Below are 25,940 nucleotides of genomic sequence, written 5' to 3' on the forward strand. Positions count from 1 at the left end.
GCGGCGGAATGTTTTAGCAGACGGACCACGGACAACTAGCTTGTTAGCGGCCGATGGAAACAAAACCGGATTCCACTGAAAGCAAGTTGTAAACCTTGACTGTATTTCGTCTGTCACATTAGGTCTCCGTTTTGACCGCATTCAGATTTCAGAAGTTGAGAGTTTTGTGGTGAAGATGGGGGTCCCGAAATTTTACCGATGGATTTCAGAGCGATATCCTTGTCTCAGTGAAGTTGTCAAGGAACATCAGGTAGGAAACCATTGATGAATATCGTTAGCTTCGCAATCCACTGTTACCGATAGCCGCAGCGTTAGCGTAGCTAGCTGCTGGCTATCAGCGAGCTAAGTATAGAGGGCCGTGGAACTTTTATTCCACGTAGCTTACTGGTGTTATTGACTGGCCACAAGACAGCTCCTTTGTTGCAAAACACTTTTGACTGTATTATTTTATTGTACTTAACAAAATCATTACGCTATTTACCAAATTCCAACACTTGCTAGCTTGCTGTTTTGGTTTTTTACGGGCTCACATTTTAACGTTAAACGGGTCAAAGTGGTTATAACCTCCTAAATGTTTTACTGCTGGGCACTTTAGGGTTTTGTTGTGCAAGAACATTCTGAACAACAATAAACCTCTCACAGTCAGCTAGCTAACTAACTTTACACCGAGAGATGAATAGAGACCACAGCTAGTTATTGTTGCCAGCTAGTTTACAGCCACCGCTCTCAGCAATGTTTGTGAAGTTGTATACAGTAATTGTGCAGCCTGTAGTTGACACTTAAGGGGACACTTGTAGTTTACCGTACATTATCAAGTTTTTCAGTCTACTTCAGCGCACTGGAATAGACTTAGTGACCTAGTACCCCGTGTAGTGAGGAAGATAGTGTTTCAGTGCTGGAACAGCAGTTACATCAGCTGGAAGTGGTTAGGTGTCACTTTCATTGCGTAAGACAGTAGTGGTGTGTATGTTCAAGACAAGTCAGATGCCTTTATATTGGATAACAGTGACTTGGATAATATGCTGTATGCCCACACACACACACACACACACACACACACACACACGCCCCCCCCCCCCCCCCCCGTCCCCCCCTCTTACTAAACTTAGATGTCAGTGTTACTGGAGAAAGTTTTTGGGTTCTTTGTCTGTGCCAGGCTGGAGGAGCCTGATAAAGACAAGCCGACCTTTTCACTTATAGCATCCAAAGTTTGACATCTGTTAGGTATCCCATTTTTCTGACACACAAACTGAAAAACGACACAGGAAAGTTTGTGTTGTTGAGAGTTGCATTTCAGGCAGTCAAGGAATATCAACAAACTTTAAATGTTGGTCACTTTACAGGAAATTTGCAAAATGTATTTTGCAGCTTATTAACCATTGTCATTGCATTTGCTTTTTGTGTCTCTCTTCAGATTCCAGAATTTGACAATCTCTATCTAGACATGAATGGGATTATCCACCAGTGTTCTCACCCGAACGACGAGGATGTCCACTTTCGCATCTCTGAGGAAAAGATTTTTGCTGACATTTTCCATTACCTGGAGGTCCTCTTCAGGATCGTCAAGCCTCGTAAGGTGTTCTTCATGGCTGTGGATGGTGTGGCGCCAAGGGCAAAGATGAACCAGCAGAGAGGACGGAGATTCAGGTAGAGGAGAGAGGACATGGCTGCAGGATGAAAGAAACACAAGAGAGATTCTTTCCTCTGTTTGGGTGTAGGGAGACATCCAGAATGGGTCAACTCGGGTCCTTAATGCTAATGTGTCTGTCATTGTTATGAAAGAGTGAACACAAGTTCCTGTTACAACCACAGGACAACCAAAATATTATTATTATTATTATTATTATTATTATTATTATCAAATGATTTTCCCCACAGTAAAAACTTCCAACCCTTTCACCCATAAATGCTACTCCTCTCAACCACACTTGAAGATGATTGTTAAATTGAGGTTGTTGGAGCAGCTTTTCATGACGTGACCAAATAAAGAAACGGAATTTTATGAGCATTCCTGCATCATGATGTCAAATCTGAAGTGAACATAATGCTGCCTTCTCTTTTACTTATCTGATCACAATGACAGCTCTGTTTGCGAACATATTTATACACCGTCCAGTATAATCTTCTGGTTTAAAAGTAGTGTTTGCGGGACTACAGTTGTAAACCTGTGTCCTGTATGAACTGCCTAACAAGGGAGAATGAGCCCCAAACTGACTTTAACTTAAAAAAAAAAAAACAAGACTGAAGAAACCAGACTACAGACAGGAATAAAACTGTACGCCTGTGAGTTTGACCTGCTGCGGTTTGTGTCTAGGTCTGCCAAAGAAGCAGAGGAAAAGATTAAAAAAGCCCTGGATAAAGGAGAGGTCCTCCCCACAGAGGCTCGCTTCGATTCCAACTGTATCACTCCCGGTAGGTTTGCTGTCACAAGCTTTACTTAAGAATAACATCACACATTAAAACTGATAAACAGAACTGTAGCAGAATATACAAAGATACTTGTTAATGTCAGGGTAGTTTGTTCAGCCCTTACCAGTACCAAGCTGGTAACTTCCTCTGCCATGCATGTTACAGCAACACATCAGTCAGTCCTGACAAATGGCCAAGTTCTGCTTAACTTAAGCGTTCCAAATTTGTATTCTAGTGGCGCTGGGGATTTTCCCCTGAGGAAAGTCAGTGGCTGTGCTTGTGCCCTTCTTGTATTTTCACAGCTTCTCATTTAAAATTTGATAGAAATAGAGCAACCACACAGTAACAATCTGTGACATCTTATTACGTCACATAAAAAGGATTCCAGTGAGTTTCAGGCAGTGAGGTACACAGATTTTACATTTGGATCAGAACTTGATATCTGTGCCTGTCCTGACTGAAGTGACCGATCATGCCTAACTGAGACCTCCTCTTCAATCCGTCGTGGTCACAGTGTTTGGTCGACATGATGGTCTCACAACAACCAAAATGAACCGAACCAAACAGGCAAACACACCAGGGTTTGAATGAACATGTTGTTTCATGTTCTTCTGCTTTTCTGTACTAGAGTGAGCAGAGGTTCACATCACTGTGTTGGTCTGTTCAGGCACAGATATTACATTGTGAAATTTTGGCAGCGTGGGTTCAGATTGAATTTTGGTAACTTTTTCCTGTTAATAAGGTGCAGCCATTATCGTCAGTGAAATCGTGTTGTTTTGAGCCTGAACCTATTTCAAACAGCGCTGATGTATCAGATGTAAGTGTCTGTTCTGAGAAAGTTTGCAGCAGCTCCTTTAACCACACATCCTTCTTCCAGGCACTGACTTCATGGCGAGACTTCAGGAGCAGCTCAAATACTTTGTTCACAACAAGGTCTCCACTGACAAGCTGTGGCAGAATGTCAGAGTCTACCTGTCTGGTCATGAGGTGTGTGAACACTGTCTTAATGATGCTGCAGCTTCAGCAGCAGCTTGTTGGCGCCAGTGTGCTTCTTGCTACTTTTCAGTTACTGTGATTCTGTGACAGCTCCAGTCAGTGTTTCCTATATTGAGTGTGTGTTTCTCCTCTAGACGCCGGGGGAAGGAGAGCACAAGATCATGGAGTTTATTCGCTCTGAGAACTCAAAGCCGGGTCACAACCCCAACACCCGACACTGCCTATACGGCCTGGATGCTGACCTGGTAGTGTTTGTGTGCCTGTGGTTTACACTTACATGAGTAGATGCAGTATTGCTGAAATCCTCTGTTGGGTGTGTAAGAGATGCTCACACCATCTTTGCACTCTTGTGTCCTAGATAATGTTGGGTTTAACCAGCCACGAGCCAAATTTCTCCCTGCTCCGAGAGGAGGTCCGCTTTGGAGGAAAGAAATCCCAGAAAAGGTGCGACATGCTTTTCTCTCTCTCTCTCATTTGCTTTAATTTTTTTTCTTGTTACATGTCCTGTCATATGCTTTTCTACCATTACCTTGTACCTTTCTGAACCCTGCTCTCTCCTCCTCAACCAGGATAACGGCTCCAGAGGAGACGACTTTTCACTTACTTCACTTGTCTCTGATGAGGGAGTACATCGACTATGAGTTCTCTGAGCTCCGGGTGAGACACACGCATACACAGTATGGAATGAACCGCACCATGAGTAAAATCATGCAAAATCCCAGATGGAGTATGGAAACAGAGAAGTTGCATTCTGATTGTGTTTATGTTGTTTTTTTGTTTTTTTTTCAGAATCACATTGGTTCCAATTATGATCTGGAGCGAATAATAGACGACTGGATTCTAATGGGCTTCTTAGTGGGAAATGATTTCATCCCTCACCTCCCTCACCTTCACATCAACCATGATGCTTTGCCACTGCTATACAAGACCTACATCAGTGTACTACCCAGCGTGGGGGGTGAGACAAACACACACACAGTATTATGATACTTATTTTAAGCGAGAATTAAAATGTTACATACAAATACTAAACATGTGCAAGATGCTGAAATTTGCACAGACTTGAAATCTGAGTAGTGTTTGTGTGGGGCCGGTTGGTTAAATGCTTTGTAGATGTAAACCGTGATAACAGGGAAATATTATCTGCCATTAAAATGTGTATCATATACATATGATGTGATGTTTTCTGACGCAGGTTATCTGAATGAGAACGGACATCTAAACCTCAGGAACTTTGAGAAATACCTGGAGAAGCTCGCTGAGGTGAGACCACACTGTGAAGCTTAGTGTCCATTAATATCATCAGTGATGTTGACTTTATGCTTTGAAACACTTTCTGCCTTAAGTGGTCGGCGCTGTAGTTTTTTTCCCATCTTGTATATAAATATATATCTTTGCTACAGTTACTGTTGCTGACACCAGTTATTTTAAGTACAGGTGTTAATCATGTGTAGCTGCTAATCACAATATTTGCATTTAGTTTAAGTCGTTCCGTTTTTCACAGAAGTTTGTTATGAAATTTGTATAAAATGAAGTGTTTTTTTAATAAATCATTACTTGATTGAATCCAACCAGAAAACACAATTAGAGACTGTTTCTCTTCTTGCTTCCCTCCAGTTTGACCGGGAACATTTTAACGAGGTGTTTGTGGACTTGAAGTGGTTTGAGAGCAAGGTCGGTAACAAGTATCTGAACGAGGCGGCCGGACTTGCAGCAGAGAAGGAAGCTGCAAGCAAAGACGCCATCAAGATGGAGGTAGAGATGCAGTGACAAAAATAAACCTGTTGTCGTGTGTGTGTGTGTGTGTGTGTGTGTGTGTGCGTGTGTGTGTGTGCGTGTGTGTGTGTGCGTGTGTGTGTGTGCGTGTGTGTGTGTGCGTGTGTGTGTGTGCGTGTGTGTGTGTGTGTGTGTGTGTGTGTGTGTGTGTGTGTGTGTGTTCCCTGTAATTAATATCATTTGTCGTGTGTGTAGGACTCTTCCATCTGTCTGGCAGCTCTGACCTCATCAGATGAAGTGATTGGAGAAGGAAAGGCAACAGTGGCCGAAGATGAGGAAGAGGAGGACGATATCTTTGAAACTGAGTTCCGACAGTACAAACGCAACTACTATATGACCAAGATGGGCGTGGATGTGGTGTCTGAGTGAGTGTAGAGATGCAAACACACACAATCCACAGAACAAGAAAAAGTCACAACAATGATGCACAGCTGATCACTCACATCCATAAGACCTTGACTGTATCAAGGTCTTAAGGACAAATAACAACACATAAGAAAATTAAGAGAATATCTGCAAATTTATCTCCACATTAGAAAAAAAATGTAAGAGAACCTGCTACTGTGTCTTTAAGTATACACACTGCAGTTGATCATTGTTATAAAAAGTGCAGGTGAATCATGAAGGGACACCCACCATACTGGTTGTTTTTGAGACAGCACTGTTTGAATTTAGTGGTGGTGGTCTCTAGCACAGACTCACAGTGAGACAATCACATTTCAGCAAAGTAATGGTAAATGTTAATGTCAAAGGCAACATCATCAAACTGTATTTTGAAATTGAAATTCAAAATTGCTATTTTTTTTCCCCAAAATTTAACACAGAATTTGAATGTTAAAATTATTCAATTCTATTAAAGGTCCCATATTTCTTTACGCTTTTCCAGTGTTTTATTTGAAGTGTTGATATCCATTAGAAGATATATTTGTGGTTTTAAGAACCAAAAACCATCTCAGTGTAGTTTTACATCTCCTCTCTCAGGCTTCTCTCTGGAGCTCTAGGAACAACAGGTCAGTCAGTGTGATCAAATAATAATACAGCAGATTTCAGGTAAACACTGGTAGAAACAGGTAGAAATGGGTAGAAACCTGGTCCAGGTGGGCAGGGCTTGGGGCATGGCTGAGAGCAGTGACTGCTTTGTTGTGACATCACAAAGTTCCAGAACTCCTGACCACTTGTTTTAAGGTCTAGTTTCTGAATACAGGCTGTGTGCATTTCTCTGTGGACTGAGGCTTTGATAATTTCACAGTATTAATATGGAACCTAGGCCAGCGTTATAATCAAAAAAGACATGGACATCTACCTTTATAGAATATTTATACAATTTGTTAAATATCTCAGTTTTTATCATGGTTTTATTCCTTTTTAAGTTCTCACCATAACAATCATCAATTTGTAATTTTTGTCCCTACATATGTTTTTATTTTTCCATTTGCAGTGAGTTTCTAGCCAAACAGGCCCAGTGTTATGTGGAAGGTATCCAGTGGATTCTCCACTACTATTACCACGGGGTTCAGTCCTGGAGCTGGTAAGAACCTCTCTGATATAACACTTACTCTCTGCTCCTTGTTTTCCTTGATTCCTGTGGCCTGGGAAAGTCAGATCATTTCATACACTTTTGAGGAGTAAGGGAAGACGGGGTCATTTCTCATATGAGTTGCTTCACACGACATTTTCCCACATTTCTATACATCGAGCACAGTTGTAGTGAAAGTCTTTCTGAACCAGGCAACAACAACTCTATTGTGAGTCCTTTCATCTGTATGAAATCTGTATGTCTCTCTAGGTACTACCCCAACCACTACGCTCCCTTCCTGTCTGACATCAAGAATATATCTGGGTTAAAACTGACCTTTGACCTTGGGAAACCCTTCATGCCCTTCCAGCAGCTTTTAGCAGTCCTGCCTGCTGCCAGTATGGAGCTGCTGCCTGAGTGTTACAGGGTAACACACACACACACACACACACACACACACACATGCCCACAGACATGCAGAACATGTACTGTATGTTCACATGCGAGAAGTTACCAACATATTTCTTTACAGTTTTTCCTGTTTTGTGTTTTGTGATGAATCTTTGCAGTTCACATGGTGGAATAATCAGCCAACGCCAACATGTGGAAAATACTTTAAGTAGTAGCCAATTTGGCAAATTGTAATATTTTCCTGGTGATAATATATTAATTTCATTGTTCCAGCACCTGATGACCAGTGAAAGTTCGCCCATCATTGAGTACTACCCACTTGACTTTAAAACGGACCTCAATGGAAAGCAGCAGGAGTGGGAGGCTGTGGTGCTCATTCCCTTCATAGATGAGGTGAACACACACACACGCACGCACGTACACATGCACTTAAATTAATGCCAGAGTCATGTAATAAAACAATATTCACTTACAGTGTAACCATATGTGTCTGTGTGTTACTGAACAGAGGTGCTTGCTAGCAGCGATGGAGCCCTGCAACAACAAGCTGACTAAAGAGGAGAAAGCCAGGAACTGTCACACAGAGTGTGCCGTCTACTTTTACGACGATGAGCTAGACTTCACTTACACCTCCACCCTGCCTCAGCTGTTCCCCGACATCATCCACTGCCATGCCAGGTAGGAACACACACACACACACCCTTAATTTCTCTGTCACAAACAGTTCATTTCTAATTGACTCAAGTTTTGTGAGAGTGTAGTCAGTAATTTCTGTCTTGTTAAAGTGAATTTACTGTATCACATTTATAATTACCGTAAATAAGGTCAAGGAGAGGAATGTTTTACTTACACTTGGAATGAACATGTAATTTGTAATTGTATCTACTAATGATCACTACTAACCTCAGCTGGTCGGGTCATAAAACGGCTTGAATTACTGAGTGACTGTGCTGTGTCTGGTTGGTACAGGAAGGCACACATCCCCATGGATGCCTGGCAGGTGCCTTTGGACCATGTCAGCAGGCGCATCGACCGCTCGGCTCTGTACTTCTGTGGCTTCCCCACTCTGCAGCACATCAGACACAAGGTGTGTGTGTGTGTGTGTGTGTGTGTTTGCAGTATGTTTGTAGTATGTTTGTGTTGGTTGGCTGATGACATTTAAAAGCTCTGAGCCCCAACACAGGCTGTTGCCCTGAACCTTTATACACAGAAACTTCACCTTTGTAGAGACAATTTAACACTGAACATTTGTCCAACTTCTAAGAGTCTTTTCACACCTGCACTTTTTAATCCATTTAAATCAGACTCTGGTCTGTTTGGCCCTTGGTGTGATTCCTGTGGGCAGGTGTGAACGCAGCCATCACACTTGGGTCCGGATCAAAACAACCTCACCTAGACCCTTTAGAGGAGGTGGTCTTGATCAGGTCCCAAACAAACTCTGGAGCGCTTCATTTGAGATACTCTGCAAGTTTGAGCTAAAGGACCCCTGTAGCAAGGTGTGTTTTGCATTCTGGGATATGGCTGAGATATGATGCCTTAAATTCTGCAGCATCCCTCAGGAATAACATGTTTTGTTTTTTTTTTTTTTTTACTCTCTTTCCAGGTTTGAGTTTTTTTTAGACAAAACATGTCGCTATTTTTATTTTTATTTGACTTGATTTATAAAAAAGTATAAGAAATACCTGTTCTTCCATTCTTTCTCTCTTCTGTCTTGTGCTCCTCTCTCTGTCTGCAGTTCTATAAGAAGAAGAGCGGGGTGGTCGTGTTCCAGCAGAGCAGCCGAGGGGAGAACATGATGCTCGATATAATCCCTCAAGATAGAGAGACGGTGAAGTTTTGTTTGTTTATTGATCTTGCTCTTTAAAAACAGAACAGCAGAATTTTTGAAAATTACTCAAAATATTCCCTAATGAAAACTTTCTATTATATCTAAATGTCTTGGGACTTTTCAGCCTCTTAGAAGTCTTGAAATATCAGATAAACAAATTTCTGGTTTATTTGTTTCATTCTTTTTTTATTGATATTATTCATTTATTTATTACAGTGGCTTAAGAAATGTTAGAGAAGATTAATTTTACTAGTTCTATCGTAGACCTCCCTGTGTTTGTAATGTGCAGCTTTACTGTGGAGGAAAACGGAGTTAACATTACGACTCCTTACCAGAGGATGGACTTGATCAGGAGACCTAAATGTTTCCTCTCACTCGTTAGTGAACTATATGTGGAAACTTCTAAATGAATGATGAAGAATTTTAAAACAACACAACTTCAAACATTAAAAAAAGAAAGTTAGCTTTGGTGTGCACTTGTCTTACTCTTTGAATATTTCTCAGCCATTTATTTTGAACCCACTTGGTATAAATCTCTGCCTTTCACTCACTCTCTGGCTGCCTCTGTTCTCACTTTGTTTCTCTGTGTCTCCAGGTGTGTGATGAGGTTTCTGCACAGGTACTTGGGAAGTCTGTGTTCGTGAACTGGCCCCATCTAGAGGAGGCTCGGATCATTGCAGTGTCAGATGGAGACACCAGGTAAGAATCAGTACTTATTAGTACTACAGATTAAGCACCCCCCCCTCCCCATTAATTCTACCCACAAATAGAAAATCGTTTTTGTCACACTGTGTATTAAAATAACAGTACCGTTTCCTGTAATGGGGAGAACTGACATCAAAGAGTTTGATAACATTTGAAGTGGGACCACAATAACCCTGATAACCCTGTGCATGCTGTAAGAGTCATGCCATTCCGTCTGCTAGAGTGTCTTTTGTGATGTTACCACCAGGCAGCACCAAAGTTTGGCCTTGTACAGATTCTACATAATTTCAGACAGTGAACAGCCTCAACCAACATTCACAAAATGTAGCATGTTCAGTATGTCGGTGTGGCCAGCTGCACGGAAGCACAGTTTGTCTCTTTGTATTTGTGTGAAACATGAATCTTGGTTAATCTTTCACCCTGTTTTGCAGGTTTTGTCTGGAGGAACCTCCTGGTGTCCAGAGAGTGTACGACCGCCCGTCCACTCCTCCTCCCACCAAAGTCACCTGTCTGTCTGACAAGGAGCAGAAGGAATGGGTGAAAGACGTCCAGGGAATCACTGAACAGTAAGACGCAAAACACACAACAGCAAAACACTGCTGGAGAAAATACAGCTGTTTTTAAGCATCTCATCCCCTGTGAAGTCATTGTTGTGGTAAAGCATCACGTCTGTCTTATTTCTTCTGTTCATGACTCCACTCATATGTTATTTTTCATTCTCACAGTTTCTTAAGGAGGAAAGGCATCGTGGTAAATGACACAGAGGTGGTTTTGTACGGCCAGCTGCTGACTGGAAGGAAGTATGTCCCCAAAGCCAATGGAGTGGTGGGGCTAGAGAAGCAATGGGCCAAACAAGTTCTACCTTTCGCCTTGCAGACCGTGGTTAAGGTACATATCTACATATACAGCACACAAAGGAATACACACATAAAACTCATGGAAGCAACTGAGCTCCATCCACCTTAGTGTGTGTGTGAAGATAAAAACACTTGGTTGTAGTTTGGAAAAAACCTCAGGGGAACCATGGGTCAGTACGACTAAACCCTAGTGTTTTGCAGCAGGTTCATGAGGCTGCAGAGGCTGAGGAGTACATGTTTGTTTTATTTTTTATTTTTAACATGTACTTACCCCACCACCTTTAAATGAATTCATGAAACAGAGGGCTGACAGTGGCATTGGCACTAGAGCGACCACTGTCATAGTCACACCACATGTTGCCAGTAAAGGGAAGTAAATACTGGGATAACGGAGTGTCCTACATATCCCACTGTTGAGATACAACGCTGGCTTATGTCAAACCAGATCCGAGAATTTTTAACTCAGTACGCAGCAAAATGTATTTGTCTTTTTATTTGTGTGTCCTGTATATTTGTAGTAATGTATGTGACTCGAATGGTTTTTGATTTGTTACTTTCTCAGGGACTATGGATGTAAAGTCAAATTTTCTTTTTTTTTTTTCCAGGATTATTTTTCAAAATGTTTGTTTTGTCTGTTTAAAAAAAAAAAAAAAAAAAAAGCCCAAGGAGAGAAGTGGGAAAACATAATTTGGGGGGCATTTTTTTCTGTTTTTCATCCCAGGAAAAAAAAAATCACTTCTCTCTCGGTAGTGTTTATATGTATGAAAAAAAAACTTACAACAATGGGCCTAGCAAAAGAAAAAAATCACTCGCCTTTCAGGACAAATGCCAACAACATGTATCAATTAATAACATGAGCTGTGTTTTGTGGAACTGACTCACATGCTCACATGGTCGGATGAAGGATTTAATTTGAAACTTAGTATTGGTTATCCTGAATACCCAGATAAAACATACAGTGTAACCAACTGTCATCATCAGCATCACTTTCTCTCACTAACTCACTCGCCCATATTCTGCATGTCTCTCCATCTTCTCAGGACATCAAGGCCTTTTACTCGTCCCTGACCTGCTTCAAGAGCTTAGACGAGCTCTTTCCTCAAGCGACCACTGTCTTCATGGTGGGGAACCCGTACTACGGCGCCATGGGAGAGGTACGTCATCAGCTTTCTGCTGCCATCCTCCACTTAACAAAAAATGTTATACTGACACTGACCCACTCTCTTTAGGGAACGAGAGATGTTCAGGTCTGTATTTACACCCAAACTAGATGGAAGTGACCTTTAATCAATAATTAATGAATGTGATAAAAAAAATTCTGAATTGTTTGCCACCTGAAAACTGAAGTATATGGCATCTAAGTGGAAGCTCGGAAACAGTCTCTCCATTCAAATTGCATCCATCTCTCATATGACCATTTATCCATGTGCATGACTATATTTAACAGGTTATTTATGACTGTCTGATATAATACACTTACTCATGTTTTAGTGTTTTGGATACATTTTCATATTATTTATCTTATTTTATTATTTGAAATTATCTCCGTCTTTTCCTATTTATCTACCAATTAAGTAGCAGTGCTTGTAATTTTGTTGTATTCAGAGCTTTCAGTGACAATAAAGGCTCTCTAGTCTATTCTATTCTGTTCTATGCTATTCTATTCTATGTCCGTCCTGGCTTGTTATTGTATTGAAACGTGTCCTCCTGTATCTCTTTTACTCCCGGCGAACCAGGTGCAGGATTCTAGTGACGTCATCAAAGACGGTCGAGTACGCGTGGTCTTCAACGTGCCACATGAGCCACAGCTGGAGCCCTTGATCCAGAACCAGCATGTAAGAAACACATTTACAGTTGTTAAAGCATTCAGCTGAAAGTATTTTTCATCCTCACACATTCATGCCTGATGTATGTGTGTGTGTCTGTATTGTATAGAAATATTGTGTGAAGTACAGTCCTGGATATGTTCTCGCCTCTCGTCTTGGCATCACCAGCTACCTCGTCTCCCGCTTCTCAGGAAGCATCTTCATCGGCAGAGGCTCTAAGAGGAAGTGAGTGTTATAGATTTATTTTACACATTGTCATCATCTTTAGAATATCTCTGGTTAACTTGGCTTTTGTCAACATGAGTTGTTGTTTGTTCAGTTGTTTGTTCTACTGGTTGTAAAGAAATTTAATTTAAAATCCTGAGATTTTTCTGCTTTCTCTTCCTCGTGCTTTTCAGCCCTTGTGGGGAGCAAAGAGCTAACGTTGGCTTGAACCTCAAGTTCAACAAGAAGAATGAGGAGGTTCCTGGTTACACCAAGAGAACTGAGAAGGAGTGGCTCTACTCAGCTGCTGTGGAGGAACTGCTGGCTGAGTACCTGGACAGGTAAAGTGGACGATAACACCAACCTCTGTCTCCTCACATCTTGATAGCGACGCTGAAAGTTTGGAGCTGGAATGTGTTGAATTCTTTCTTTTAGCGATTTCATTTCTAAAGCTGAGTCACACATGTTGTTAAATGTTCCACTACTTCAACATTTTCAGTGATGTTTTTTTATGTTTTTATAGATTTTCTGAGGTTTTTGACTTAGTGTCCAGAAACAGTCATGATGATGTTTTCTATGAAGATGACATCTGGCCTGGAGAGGACCAGAATGGGTAAACACACGCACGCACACACACACACAGAGACGGACAGTATTTCTTCTCTTCTGGTTTGGGGTTCATAATGACAGTCGAATCATAATCATAGTTTATGAGGAGAACTTAATCGTTTGTCAGCCCTGAAGAACAGCGTTAATAGCAGCCTGGGTTAGAGTCATCTTGTTCTTGCAGGGGCCTTGAAGACAGTAATGAACATACTTGTTTTCCCCTGTCTTGAACTTTACATCAGCACATGTAGTTTGAAGGGATTGTATCCTCTGAATCCACTGAGTTGATGATGTATTTATCGGTGAACCCTGACACTGGTGGACCTTCCACAGGGCAGAGAAGGTTGCTGAAATCACTTCATGGTTGAAAAGTCACCCAGTCAGCTCCATCAGCAGGGCGTCATGTGATCTCCAGGTGCTGGACGTCGCCATCGTGGAGAGGATCGAGGAGGCAGTGGAGAAAACTAAGGTGACACTGACTCAAACTGTACACTACCTAATAGTGTGTGTACTCACTGTCCCTCGTGCACTAACCTCTCCTCCATGTTCCCTCTAATCACTCTCAGGTGAAGAAGAGCACCAAGAAAGTCCGTGTGACTGTTAAGCCTCATCTGCTCTTCAGGGTGAGTACGTTTTTCCTGTATGGAGTCAGATTGTTTATTCAGATGGAAAGTCATGAGGAGATATGACATTGGATAAAATGCTTTGAAAAATCATATCCTCCAGTTATACTCAGTTGTTTGGTGATTCATTAGTAGAGCTTGGTGTTACTATCCCTGAAGTTGCAGCTCAACAATTAGCTCTCAGAGGTGACCACAAGCTAATGCTACTAGTACAACACATCTTGAGTTAGCTAACTTGACATCATTGGGTGTTTTGGCCTTTTATCACAAGACACCCCCAGTTGAGGTGGGCCCACCGCAAGCTGATCAGACCTGAGTTTGTGTGTTGCGGTCAGCCTGTAGATAGACAGGATCTCTTTGTTTCAGCCACAGTTTCACAGTGACTGCTACTTTCTGCTGGCATTGGCAAAGGCTTTAAATTACTTAAACTGATATATTTGATATCAAATATTATGGTTAGTTAAAGTTATAATCTTTAAGATTTCAGTCTTAGTCGCTTTGGCAACATCTTTGGTTACTGGTAGGAACAGTTTTAATAACAGACTCGTGTGTTATGTGTATGCTACCTGTGGCTGCCTTTTGCAGCTATTCTGTCAGAGATCTAGCATACTTCAATATATATTTACGAATTACTGAACATGAATGGATACATGTGTCCGTGTGTAGCCGCTGGAGCAGCAGCAGGGTGTGGTTCCAGACCCGGATGCAGAGTATCGCCTGTTTGACAGAGTGGTCAACATCAGGGAGAGCTTCACCGTACCACTGGGACTCCGAGGAACCGTCATCGGCATTAAAGGAGGTGAGTCCACGCACATTATCATCTCCGTCATCCCCTGGTTTCGTTGTACAGTTAAAAATGGGAATGGGAATTATATGAAGGAGAAAATATACATATATAATTCTCACAATTAATTTTGTGTGTGTGTTCCCAGCGGACCGTGAGGCTGAGGTTCTGTATGAAGTGCTGTTTGATGAAGAATTTGCTGGTGGTCTCAACATCAGGTAACCACACTAATCACATCTGCTTCATGATGCAATAAAACTCTAGCATATAGTATATCCTGTGTGTATGTGCAAAAAAAAAAAAAAGTCAGCTATTGGCCAATTAGCTAATGGTAATGATGGTTTTTCTGAGAAAACAGCTGTTTAGAATCACACACATTACAGACTGATTTCAGACCAGACATGTGACAGCTGTTGTCCCCTCAGGTGTACGTCACCTCGTGGTTATCGCCTCCCTCCCTGCGCCCTCATCAATCTTTCCCATGGAGCCCGAGTGGATCACACCTCCCACAAACTCACCGCCATTGTCAAACCTCAGCCCGTCGCTGGTGCTAACTTTAACTCGCACCGGCAGCTGGCTGGGCTTAACCATTCCCCACGGTCCCCCTTTATACCCACACAGGTAAGAGGGGAGAGAATCCACACAATGCAGCCACACACAGTTTTCTTTCCCTGTTTGATACAACAAAACAATTAAAAAATTGTGTCTCCTTTCTCTTTCTGTCACTGTTCCACCTCTCAACCTCTTACCTGAAGCATAACAACAAACACAGTGTGGTGAAGGCAGGATCCCAGGGCAACAGGAACTCTCCCTCCAAGGGTCCCATCCAGAAACAACAGGCCAAGGTAAGTGCAGGGTCTCTTGTACACTTACTGCTATAGGCTTCTCTCACTTCTTCAGGCCTCTCACAATGTGATCTTGTAAATGAACATGGTCTGTATTTCAATATGCAGTTATGTGCATAAAGTGACAGTTCATAAGTTGTGAATTGAAGGCACATAATGTTTTCTCTTTCCATCTCCACATCCAGAATAAAGAGGAGTACAGTAATGTGTGGCAGACTCTGCAGAGCTCGGGTCCTCCTAACAAACCCCCTGCTCACTGGCAGAATAATGTAAGTGTGTGTGTGTGTGTGTGTCTCAACCCCTCTCTTTCCCCCCTAATGATCAAATTAGTTAAAGGTTAGTAGAACTAGACATGGGTGTGGGTGTGTGTGTGTGTGCGCGCACGTGTGTGTGCGCGTGTGTGTGTGGTCCAGCATTACCCATGTTGTGGGGACCTAAATCTGTTAACAGTCACATTATGGGGACAAAAAGCAAATCCCCATAATGTAAATCATTATGTCCAAGGCCAAACAATCTTCCCAGTGCAGCAATAACAGATTTGAAAAGTACAGTTGTGTTGATAAATGGTAAAACTAATCATAAAAGTTTTTTTCTGGCGTGATGTCAAAAAAATGTTACACACAGTGTCCTCATTGTTGGACCAAGCCCAGCTCAGTGTCAGAGAGTGTTGGGCACCTCAGCAGAAGAAGAAGAGAGCCAGTAGCTTTAACATTAAACAATACAAAGTTAGCATGAGTTAGCAGTGAGCTTAGGTCAGAATTTAAAAAAAAAAAAAAAAAAACTGTGTTTTTGCCCAATCTAGGAGGGACACCCCCAACAGGGGAAGAACCAACACACAACCTCCAACAAAGCTGTGAGTACACACACACACACACACACACACACACACACTATACAATATGTGTATGCTTATCCAAAGTCCAGACTACAATGTGAAAGTCATCAGCTCTACAGAAGGAAGAGGCTGCACTGTAACCCATAATAAAATATAATTAAAGATGTTAATGTGTGTGTGTGTGTGTGTGTGTGTGTGTGTGTGTGCGCGCCTACATGTGGACAGTAGACATTGCTTTAATGTACATTTGTGTGCTTGATATTGTACTTATATTTGTGTGTATGTGTGTCTGTAATTTTCAGGCACCAGTTGGTGGCATCAGGCTACTGAAGAAAAATGAAGACGCTGACTCCCTTTTCACCTCACAGATCACAACCAATAAGGTATACACACACACACACACACTTTTCTCTTGTTCGTCTGTGTCAACCACGTTGTGTGCCTCTGAGCTGTAAGGGACAGTTCGAGGGTCTAAGGTCACAGCCAGTCACTCGTTTTAAATCCGTCCACAGTGTTTGTGTAAAATCTTGGCTCACCACCTTCATTCTACTGTGTCCTCTCATGTTTCTCTCACTTAGACTTCCACTGAGTTTGAGGATCTCATTGCCAGTCTGAAGATCTCTAAGGGAAGCCAGCAGACCCCACCTACTCCTGTCCCTCCACCAGCCCCCCCCAGCCAGTCAGATGGCCCACTGTCTCCACAGTCCTTCGCCATGGTGAGTCTGGTTTGGTCGACAGTGGGTCTTTATTGTAACATACAACATACAGAGTTGACAGGAGTCTGAGGAGAGTAGAACAACATGGCATCAGAAAACCTTCAGAATTTTCCTCTTCGTTATTGAACAAATGATCAGCTGATCACAGCATAGTTTGATTTCTTAACAACAGCAGCAGAGGACTTAAAGTCCTTGTTCATGCCTCTGCAATAAAATGTACATCATGTAGTTTGGAGGCCAAGTGTCATATCCCTACTCCAGCCTTATTACTATTCTTCTCTCTACAATTTTTATGTCTCCATGACGGCAACAGCCAGAGCCAGGGGTGTATTGTTTTTGGATTGTCCGTCTGTCTGCTGCATTCTCATGGACCCAATTTTGCCCAAATGTCCACTTTGATTCAAAGATGCACTGATTAGATTTTGGTGATTAAAGGTCAAAAGTCAAGGTCACAGTGACCTCACAAAACATGATTTTGCATGTGTGAATGCAATATCTGGAGAACTCCTCAAGGGAATCCCTTCAAACTTGGCACAAACATTCACTTAGACTCAAGAATGAACTGATTAGATTTTGGTGGTCAAAGGTCAAGGTCAGTGTCACAGAACACTTTTTAGCCATTACACAAGACTTCACACAGCAATTATGACAAAATTTCACAAAAATGGTTATTATTTTATGACTCTGGATAAACGTAATGTAATCTGAATCTAGTCGGAGTCGTGGAGGCGTACAATACTAATTCTGGTTAAGCTTCTTAGTCTTTTTAAATCCCGAAGAACACACGTGTGTAGAATCATTTCATTTTTTATCCAGTGTCGATATCCTTGGTCACTGACACATCAGGATTATTAAACCTGGTTTGTGGGTTGTTTTTCACTTTAGAAGGGAACCCTGGTACTGAAGGAGATGCTGAAGATTGACGGTTCTGGATCAGGAAGTCCCTCCCTCCAGGACCCTGCTAACACCATGCCCTCTGGAGGTCAGCAGCAGAACAGGAGACGATCATCAAAGAAACTCGGTAAGTGACTGACCACTACACCACAGCCAAGTTTACTGCAACTAGGTTTATAAACAGAGGAAGAGTTTCTGAGGAGCAGCTCTCACTTTCATCCCTGTGTCTCCTCCTCCAGCAGCGAAGATGAATGTCCCCCACGGTGACTCAGTTGCAGTAACTTCTCCTGCATCAGCCACCTCCACCAATGCTGCGCTGAGCAGTAAGGTATCAGAGCTGGCGTGTGTCTGTGTGGGCTTAGGCATGGCGCCACCTGACTTCAGCTACATAGGCAACAGACAGGTAACACAGCGTGGTTTAGATTTGTCTTTCACAGCATACACCAGCCTCAGACAGTATTCACACCCTTCACTTTTTGCACATTTTGTGTTGAAAATGTTAAATCTTTTCATTCATTGTTAAATCTAAGATGTTTTCTTTCATAGATTTTCAGTTTTTCACACAATTCTTTGCTTGCTAGTTCCCGGACATTTGCAGTAAAGTTGTCCTTTGTCACCTCAGGGTCTAGTGGTGTGTCAGGTGAAGCTGTCCAATGGGCTGATGGTGCACGGCCCACAGTGCCAGTCAGAAAATGATGCCAAGGAGAAAGCTGCCTTCTTTGCCCTCCAAAGACTGGTACAAGACACAGAAACACACACACACACCTCCTAGCTCACTGTGGTCTTGTGACCATTGAACAAGAATAATGGTGGACATGTTAAGGCCTCAGTCATACTCACTTCTACATAAACAGCTGTGGACACCACAGATGTGTAGTTGTTTCATTGACCAAGATAGAAATATTGTTCATTTTCCTTTTCAGTCTAGAAATGACAGGACTTTAAAGGCAACACAGTTTTCTCTTCCTACCATTTTACACTGCAATATACAAAGAAATATTAACAGTATGTGATCATTCTGGATAACATGAAAACATGCATGAAGCAGCTGGTAAACTGATGACTCAGCTCTCCAAACTGTGAGAGACTGTGAATGTGCATAAAGACACAGATTTACAACCAAAGCCTCTGTTTGTGTCTCTTGTGTTTGTGTAGAACTCAGTGGGATCAGGATTCCCCCTCCCCCCTCCTCTATACCCAGGAATGGGTCAGATACGACCTCCTCCTATAGGAGCCATGACCCCAGTCTTCAACCAACAAGGTCAGTCTCCCCTCCTGTTGACATTGCCCAAAAGTCAAAACCATGTATGACTACTTTTAAGACATCGTTGTCTCAATCTTTGCAGTTTGAATCATTTGTCTGTTCTCTGTACTTCACTGTTTTATACTTCATTCAAGATTTTCTGTCTCAGAAGTCATTTGAGACATCTGTCCATGTAAATGATGTTTTCTCATGTTCTTTTCCCAGGTGGTTTGCTGTTGCCCCACCAGGGTTACGCCCCCCCCTCTCTGTGGGGAATGGCGCTGCCTCCACACCACCAGGGCCAACCGTTCTATGGAGCAGCAGGAACCTTCCCTGGTGCCGCCCGCCCCCAACCCGCCACGACCGTGCCCATTGGCTCCCACAACCAGTTCATCCCATTACAGGTGAACAACCACACATGATGGGGGGGCAGACAGATTGCTGCTTCTTGACGATAATAAAGTCATGCTGTCATCATGGTAACCCAGCTCTCTGCTTGTCCTCTTGACCCTCACAGGTAACCAAGAAGCGGGTCTCAGCCAACAAGAAGAACCAGGAAACTCGAGAGTTTTACAGCGCCGCCCAAACCGTGGCCAGGAACCAGTCACAGAAGGCCCACCACCAGCTGTCTGGCCAATCACAGATTCAGAGTGACCCACTGAGCAAAGTCGACCAGCCACACCAACACGCCGCCAACAGCGACCCCTCTTCGTCCAGCACCAGTCTAGCAGATACCGTTTCTACAATGACAGCAGCCCCACACACACCCCCTCGACAAAACAACCCATCAACAGGCCACACCCCCGGCTCCGCCTCCAAGAGGAAGCACAGGAAGCTGGCCGTCAACTTTGAGGCTGCTAAAGTCTCAGAGTGATGAGCCGGGGGGTTTGTGTGTGTGAGGGTGTGAGGACAGAGGTGTGTGTGGTGTTTTTCAGCTGCTGTTTCAAAGCCTGACTCAGCATCTCTGATCTCAAACCTCCTCAGTGTCAAAGTTTCTCCTCACTCAACATTTCAACAGAGGAACCAGCTTCAGCTGCAGCAGCAGCACAGAGGAAACCTTTTTCCTGTTGTAATCGTCAGCCTCTTAACACAGCTCTGATTTATCAACCATATGACCTAATTTCATTGTCCCTTCATTTCTCTCTGTGCTGTCAGTGTAAAACTCTATCAAACCTATATATTGTCGTTCTCCCCTCTGTGATGTTGCCAGAGTTAGCATACAGGCTCCTGTTGAGTTAGCTTACTGGTGTGAAAAGGTAGGATGCACTCTGGGCTGCAGCCACACCTCCTTTTTTTCTTTTTGTGAGTAAAAGAGGTTGATATTGTGGACCAGAATTCCTCTTTGAATCTGATCATCGGTCCATTCAGTATATGTAAAGGAAAACTATGATTTATTACAGCTTGCATTTCATTTTCGTGGGCCCTAATTACTAATCAAATCATTTCTGATATCATGTGACCTGGCAACACTGCTAAAACTTTGACCAAGGCAACACCTCCTTGGTCCTGCAAGCCGGCAAATCCGCACACTTAGACGGTCACACTGCTTTTAAACAGAAACCAGTTTTGTCAAATGTTTCTAAAAGAGAAGACAAAGGCGAACACTAGATTACTCCCAAACTGTCCGATGTAAACATCCATACGCAAAGCTGCTGCTAGTTCATGCACATGTTTTCGTGTGCAGTGAGGGAGTATTAGCAACATGGAAGTCTGGCGAGTACAGTCTTGTATCATAACTGATACTTCAGACTCCTAATGTCCACTAGGTAGAATACCTAGTGATGAAGAAGATCTAGTGAAGTGAAGCACTGCCTCAAAAGCAAATGAATATAATTGAAACCTAATACATGGCTGCAGTACAAAACCTGAATCATCTGAGTCATATATATATATATATAGTATTTCCACAGATGTTTCTGTTTGGGTGGAACTACAGCTGACATTAACAGAAATGAATGTGGTCAGTGTTACTGGATGATTTTTAAAAAATCCTGCACAGCCTTCCCACATCATCACTCCATCAAATTGTTGCCTTGTACAGGAGACATTATAGCAACACGGACTGAGAACACACATCTGAATGCTGATTTGTTGAGATCCATCATGCTCCTGGTCACACAGTGCCCTCGATATTTTGGAAAGCCCTCTTGGATCAAATTTAGATCTTGGTTCTCAGGGACATGTAGCCGTGGTAGACACCCTCCTCATACTTCAGCCTCAGATCTGTGCTGCGGCGGCTGCTGCTGCCTGCTCTCTCTGAAGAATGGTAGATACACTAAGTTATTTACATGGATGTGTTTCATAAAACTGTGTTGGCCTTGTTTTGCTTTTTAGAGAGACTGTTGGTGCAGAAATACCAGCTTTCTGTCATAGCTACACTTGTACATACTGCTCACAGTTTATGAATCATTACAATCATTTGTTCCAAAATACATTTTTTGTCAGCTATGTTGATCAGGCCAATATTGATTATCTGTTTTAATGTTTCCCGTTAAATTGTGGTCATTATTTCTTATCACGTTTCACAGCCTTTTATTTCCCTCAGACTTTTGACACTTCACCGCATTTTTATACTTTTTTAGTGTCTGTGAACGACACCTCCAAAATAAAGTTAGATGCACTCTGTCTAGAGACACTGCAGAATTGATTGGAATAGAGCTCCCACTACAAACAAGCACACACGCACACACACAGACACAGACACACACACACACACACACACGGGATTACATTGCCACTGCAGAGCTGTTTTACACCAGCAGATAACTCAGAGTCTGACTCAACCTACAATAACAAGAGTTCAAATCTCCAGAGGATTTTTCTATTTCCATTTTATTTGTATGAACTGGACCCTGTGAAATTCTTGCTGCAGTCTTCGAACTAATTAGTTAGATTTATTGAGTTCTGTTGGACCTACAGGATCGTTTACACTGCCAGACTCCAAAAGCAGCTTGATACGAAATCCAGATTTGTGTTTTTAACTGAATGGTGCCACAAGATGATGGCTGATTTTACACAGGTGCAAAAAGATAAAAACTTTTTTTTTTTTGGTTGGTCTATGTTCTTGCTTCTACTAAAATAATAGGAAGTTTTCTTGTGAATGTGGGAGCTCACTGGGTTTTTAATACCCTGTACTTGAGACATTTTAAATGAAAAGACATAACTACAAACCAAAAGTTTGGATTTTATTGATTGCGTGAAGATTCCTGACGTGTGACAGATGTCACAATATTGTTTGTCATTTTCATTTTTGTTATTGTAGTTCTCTTAGTGACCCTTTAGAGGTGTGTGGCGCAGGATTGGAGAACCACACACAGCCAGAGAAACAGTACTTTGACATAAAGAGACAACACTTGGTACTATAAGGGTTAAAAATAGGTTATTTTTGTATCTGTGTAAATGCAGCTGAAGAGCATTGTAACATACAAGTACTGAGATATTTAAACCATTCATGTATTTACATTATGTGGCCACTAAATTGAGTATAATTTCTCCTTGAGATGCTTTTGAGAATTAAATTTTGGGCTTTATTCTATCCCTCTATACACACTTGGATTTGTTTACACATGTGTATAAAATCTCTCCATTTTAAAGATCTTTTTTTTTTTTTTTAATTATCATTTTCAAGCTATGGATTTTAAGGAAACCCTTTTTATACATCTTAGTGTCTTTTCGGAGCAATCTCAATAATTATTGTTTGAATAATGTTTGTGGTGAAGCTACAGTGGTGGAAGCAGCTGTGGCGATGACTAAATCATATTTACTTTGTCCTTGTTTTGAGGGACGCAGGCCTATAGTACGTTTTGTGTGTTCTTTTTAAGGCTGATCTGTCTTAACACCAACCCTGGGACTCTCGTCTATAAGGCTCTGGTGCAGTAAGGGGTTTTAAAACATTTTGGAAATTGAAGCACACCTGTTGTATATCTGTTGTTTTGTTTTTTTTGTTTTGTTTTTTGAAAAGAGAATTATCAATATAAAAAGATAATGACTTGTTGTTTTGATTCAGGAATGTGCTGTACATATCCATTTAAAAAAGTGCATCTTTTGTTAAAATGTGGCTGCTTCTTTTTGGTACCAGTTCTCTTCTTCTGGTCTTTTCTTAATTACTGAATTGATTTTTAATTGAAGCGTTGCGTGTGTTATCGATCTTTTTAAAATTAAATTGAGGCTATGAAGCATTTTAATGAAACAAGAAAATTTCCTTAAAAAGGAGCTATTTGTAAGTTTAGCTTTTGTTAGATAGCTAATGTTAGCATTAGCAGCTGTTTACTTTACAAACTTTACAGTTTAGAAGAAACTTTGACAGTTCAACTTCAAACTTAATTCCTTTACTCGCCAAGAGTTGTCTCCAGAGGTGGAAAGAAATACCAATGTTAACTCTTTGTGTCTATCAGGTCTTTTCTTCTACGGAAGTTAGCATGTTAACCAGTGAGCCCCAACCCGTCTCGTCACTTTCCTATAGCAAATCACTGTAGCCTCCAATCTTGCCCTGAAGAAGTAGCTCTGCTCAGAGGGCGGATTATAGCCTCTTTTCTTGTTAACGCAACAATGGCTGAAGCTTTTGTCAAGCGACAATCACCACCATCTGCCCTGCCAAGAAACCACATTCAGCGGCAGAGAAAACTTACAAATAGCCTCTTTAAATAAAGCGTTGAATCTGTAGCAACAAAACGCACCCTTACTCGATCCAATGCACTCAGATGTTTTACTGCTGCAGCCCTAGTTGGTCTGCTATGTAGCTTAATAGCTTATCATCACCAATAGTAGCAAATGTGAGCAACCTGTAAATATACTTTAAATCTGATATTACTTAAAAGTTGAACTTTTATTTTTCTTGAAGACCACAGTGTTATTTAGAATTAATTCATCAAACATGTTTTCAAAATTAAAACACCAGCAAAGTCCACTGTGGTTCAGTTTATGTTGACCTCCATGTTACAACCTGAGAAAACAGAAGATAGAAAATGCATCTATCCATTTTGCAGGATACTTTCTTGACCTGAAGGAATGTTGATTAAAGATTTGAAAATGACACAATTAGTGTTTGATAATACATAAAGTGTCCAACAGAAAATCGTGGATGCAGAAAAACAAATTTATTTTTTAAACTTAGCAGTGCAACAAACTGCATCTGCTGGCTAGATTTTAGCACGTGTGATTTTAAAATGCTAACGAAAAACACTTGGAAATAACATTTCTAGTTTTCGGTGAGGTTTTTCCTGGGAAGTGAAACAAATGTAGGAGTCACTTAAAAAACACAAAATAAGACATTTATTCTGTGAGCACCAGTCAGTACAAATGTTCTCTTTTCTTAGAAGCTCAAGTTTTGTTCGAACAGAAACATCATAATTGGAAAAAATCTGGACACTTTGTGCCTTTCTGTCAGGCCAACATCTTCTTTACAGGCAGAGCGCTGGAACTACGTCTCAATCAACACATGGTGAGAGAAAATCTTAGTCATTTAGTGTGCATCATACAAAATCTACCTCTACAGAGTAAAAAAACAAAAACATTTGGACAATAACAATACACACACATATATATATATATATACATGTTCCAACTTCATCAAAATCTTAAAAGTGAACTCGCTAGATTTTCACACTATGTCCTGCTACAGTATAAATTAATGAAAATCACACATTGATTTCACCTCTAATACTAACGCTAAAGCACAGATGTTAATGTTGAGACTAGTTCAGCAGAAAACGGGAACAAAATACTCATAATCTGAAACTGACTTGAATTTGTGAGAACAATCATTGATAAATGAGTCAACATAGACAAAGGTGGTGGTGAGTTAACAAGTTTTCAGCAGGGGGCGCCATACTGCGATTATTGTATTTGATTTTTAACCTTACATGGACAATCTCTTCAATATGGATTTAATATCTATAGATTCAACAATTAGAGACAAAAGCTTAGTGGTAAAATGTCTTTTTTGGGCTGGATTTTGGCCAGAAAAAAAAATGGATGAAACATGAGTAAGTGAAGCTGTAATTGGAGGAATTCGTTGGCAGGAAGTTTGCATACAGTGTATTTCCATCTAAAATATGACAGTAAGAATGGGTACAGTTCACATTGTGCTCATATATAAAAGATAAGTTTATTCTATGTTTATTATTGTCAGCAAATTACAATGAATGTATCCAATGAACAAGTTTTGTGTGTGTATCAGAGCCTGATGTAGTTTATTCCTCAGACGCAGCTTCATTGTTGTCCAAAAACTGTGAAATACACATCACTGAACCACACTGTTGCAATGGGTGACATGTTCCTTCCTCACCATTAAAACACACTATAGTTTATTTTAACTCAGTCTCACATACAGTGATCTGCTGCTGTAATTATCCACTAAATGTGGATTCATCCGCTGCTGAAAATAGTCCCCAGCAAAAGCACAATTTCCTCCTTTTTGATTAACGCTTACTAAAAGCAACAGTTCCCAGCTGTGTTAGGAAAATACTGAGCCTGGTCCTGATAAAATAAAAGCATATATCATGACCTGTGTTTTTGACCTGTTTTTAAAGCTTTGTTTCCAGCAGGGCTTGGCCTGAAGGCCACAGACAGGGTAGGAAGTTAGGAAATACTGAGAGAAGGACTAACACATTGCTGACAATAACAAAAATATAGATTTTTTTCAGTCTTATCTTTTACACATAAATCATCATCCTTTATGACTCACACCTGATTATTTTATTTGTTGAATAACCTAACACTGTAAATCACGTAACACTGTTGTACAGTTAATGCAGCCTGTCTCCTCACAAGTCTCTACAAACAGCTACCCTTCATACACAAGACTCAGTCTGAACTAAAATACTTTCATGACAACAGATACGAGGTCAAAATTCATAAATGGGTCT

General features: G+C 41.3%; 1 protein-coding gene across 2 annotated transcripts; it reads left to right on the plus strand.

Annotated features, from left to right (window-relative positions):
• Positions 1 to 25,578, plus strand: xrn1 (5'-3' exoribonuclease 1). 2 transcript variants are annotated; one of them, XM_071490539.1, is made up of 41 exons: positions 1 to 250; positions 1,415 to 1,647; positions 2,315 to 2,412; positions 3,287 to 3,396; positions 3,540 to 3,650; positions 3,764 to 3,849; positions 3,975 to 4,062; positions 4,195 to 4,363; positions 4,601 to 4,668; positions 5,023 to 5,160; positions 5,377 to 5,546; positions 6,620 to 6,709; positions 6,968 to 7,124; positions 7,382 to 7,501; positions 7,617 to 7,786; positions 8,078 to 8,195; positions 8,844 to 8,936; positions 9,532 to 9,635; positions 10,073 to 10,207; positions 10,367 to 10,529; positions 11,539 to 11,652; positions 12,235 to 12,333; positions 12,434 to 12,549; positions 12,723 to 12,869; positions 13,052 to 13,141; positions 13,468 to 13,603; positions 13,701 to 13,757; positions 14,424 to 14,556; positions 14,690 to 14,759; positions 14,967 to 15,162; positions 15,297 to 15,386; positions 15,572 to 15,655; positions 16,189 to 16,239; positions 16,524 to 16,604; positions 16,800 to 16,937; positions 17,823 to 17,958; positions 18,074 to 18,234; positions 18,454 to 18,567; positions 18,987 to 19,092; positions 19,300 to 19,478; positions 19,592 to 25,578. In XM_071490539.1, exons 1-41 carry the CDS (start codon positions 176 to 178, stop codon positions 19,946 to 19,948), a joined length of 5,151 nt encoding a protein of 1,716 aa, XP_071346640.1. In that variant the 5' UTR covers positions 1 to 175; the 3' UTR covers positions 19,949 to 25,578. The 2 variants fall into 2 exon arrangements, with proteins under 2 accessions (XP_071346640.1, XP_071346639.1); XM_071490538.1 differs by having other exon boundaries at positions 2 to 250; positions 18,071 to 18,234.
• The last annotated feature ends 362 nt before the right edge of the window (positions 25,579 to 25,940 follow it).

This window comes from Trachinotus anak, unplaced genomic scaffold (assembly GCF_046630095.1).
Source record: "Trachinotus anak isolate AG129_WGS33_773 ecotype Australia unplaced genomic scaffold, CSIRO_AGI_Tana_v1 ptg000012l, whole genome shotgun sequence".
NCBI classification, from domain to species: domain Eukaryota; kingdom Metazoa; phylum Chordata; class Actinopteri; order Carangiformes; family Carangidae; genus Trachinotus; species Trachinotus anak.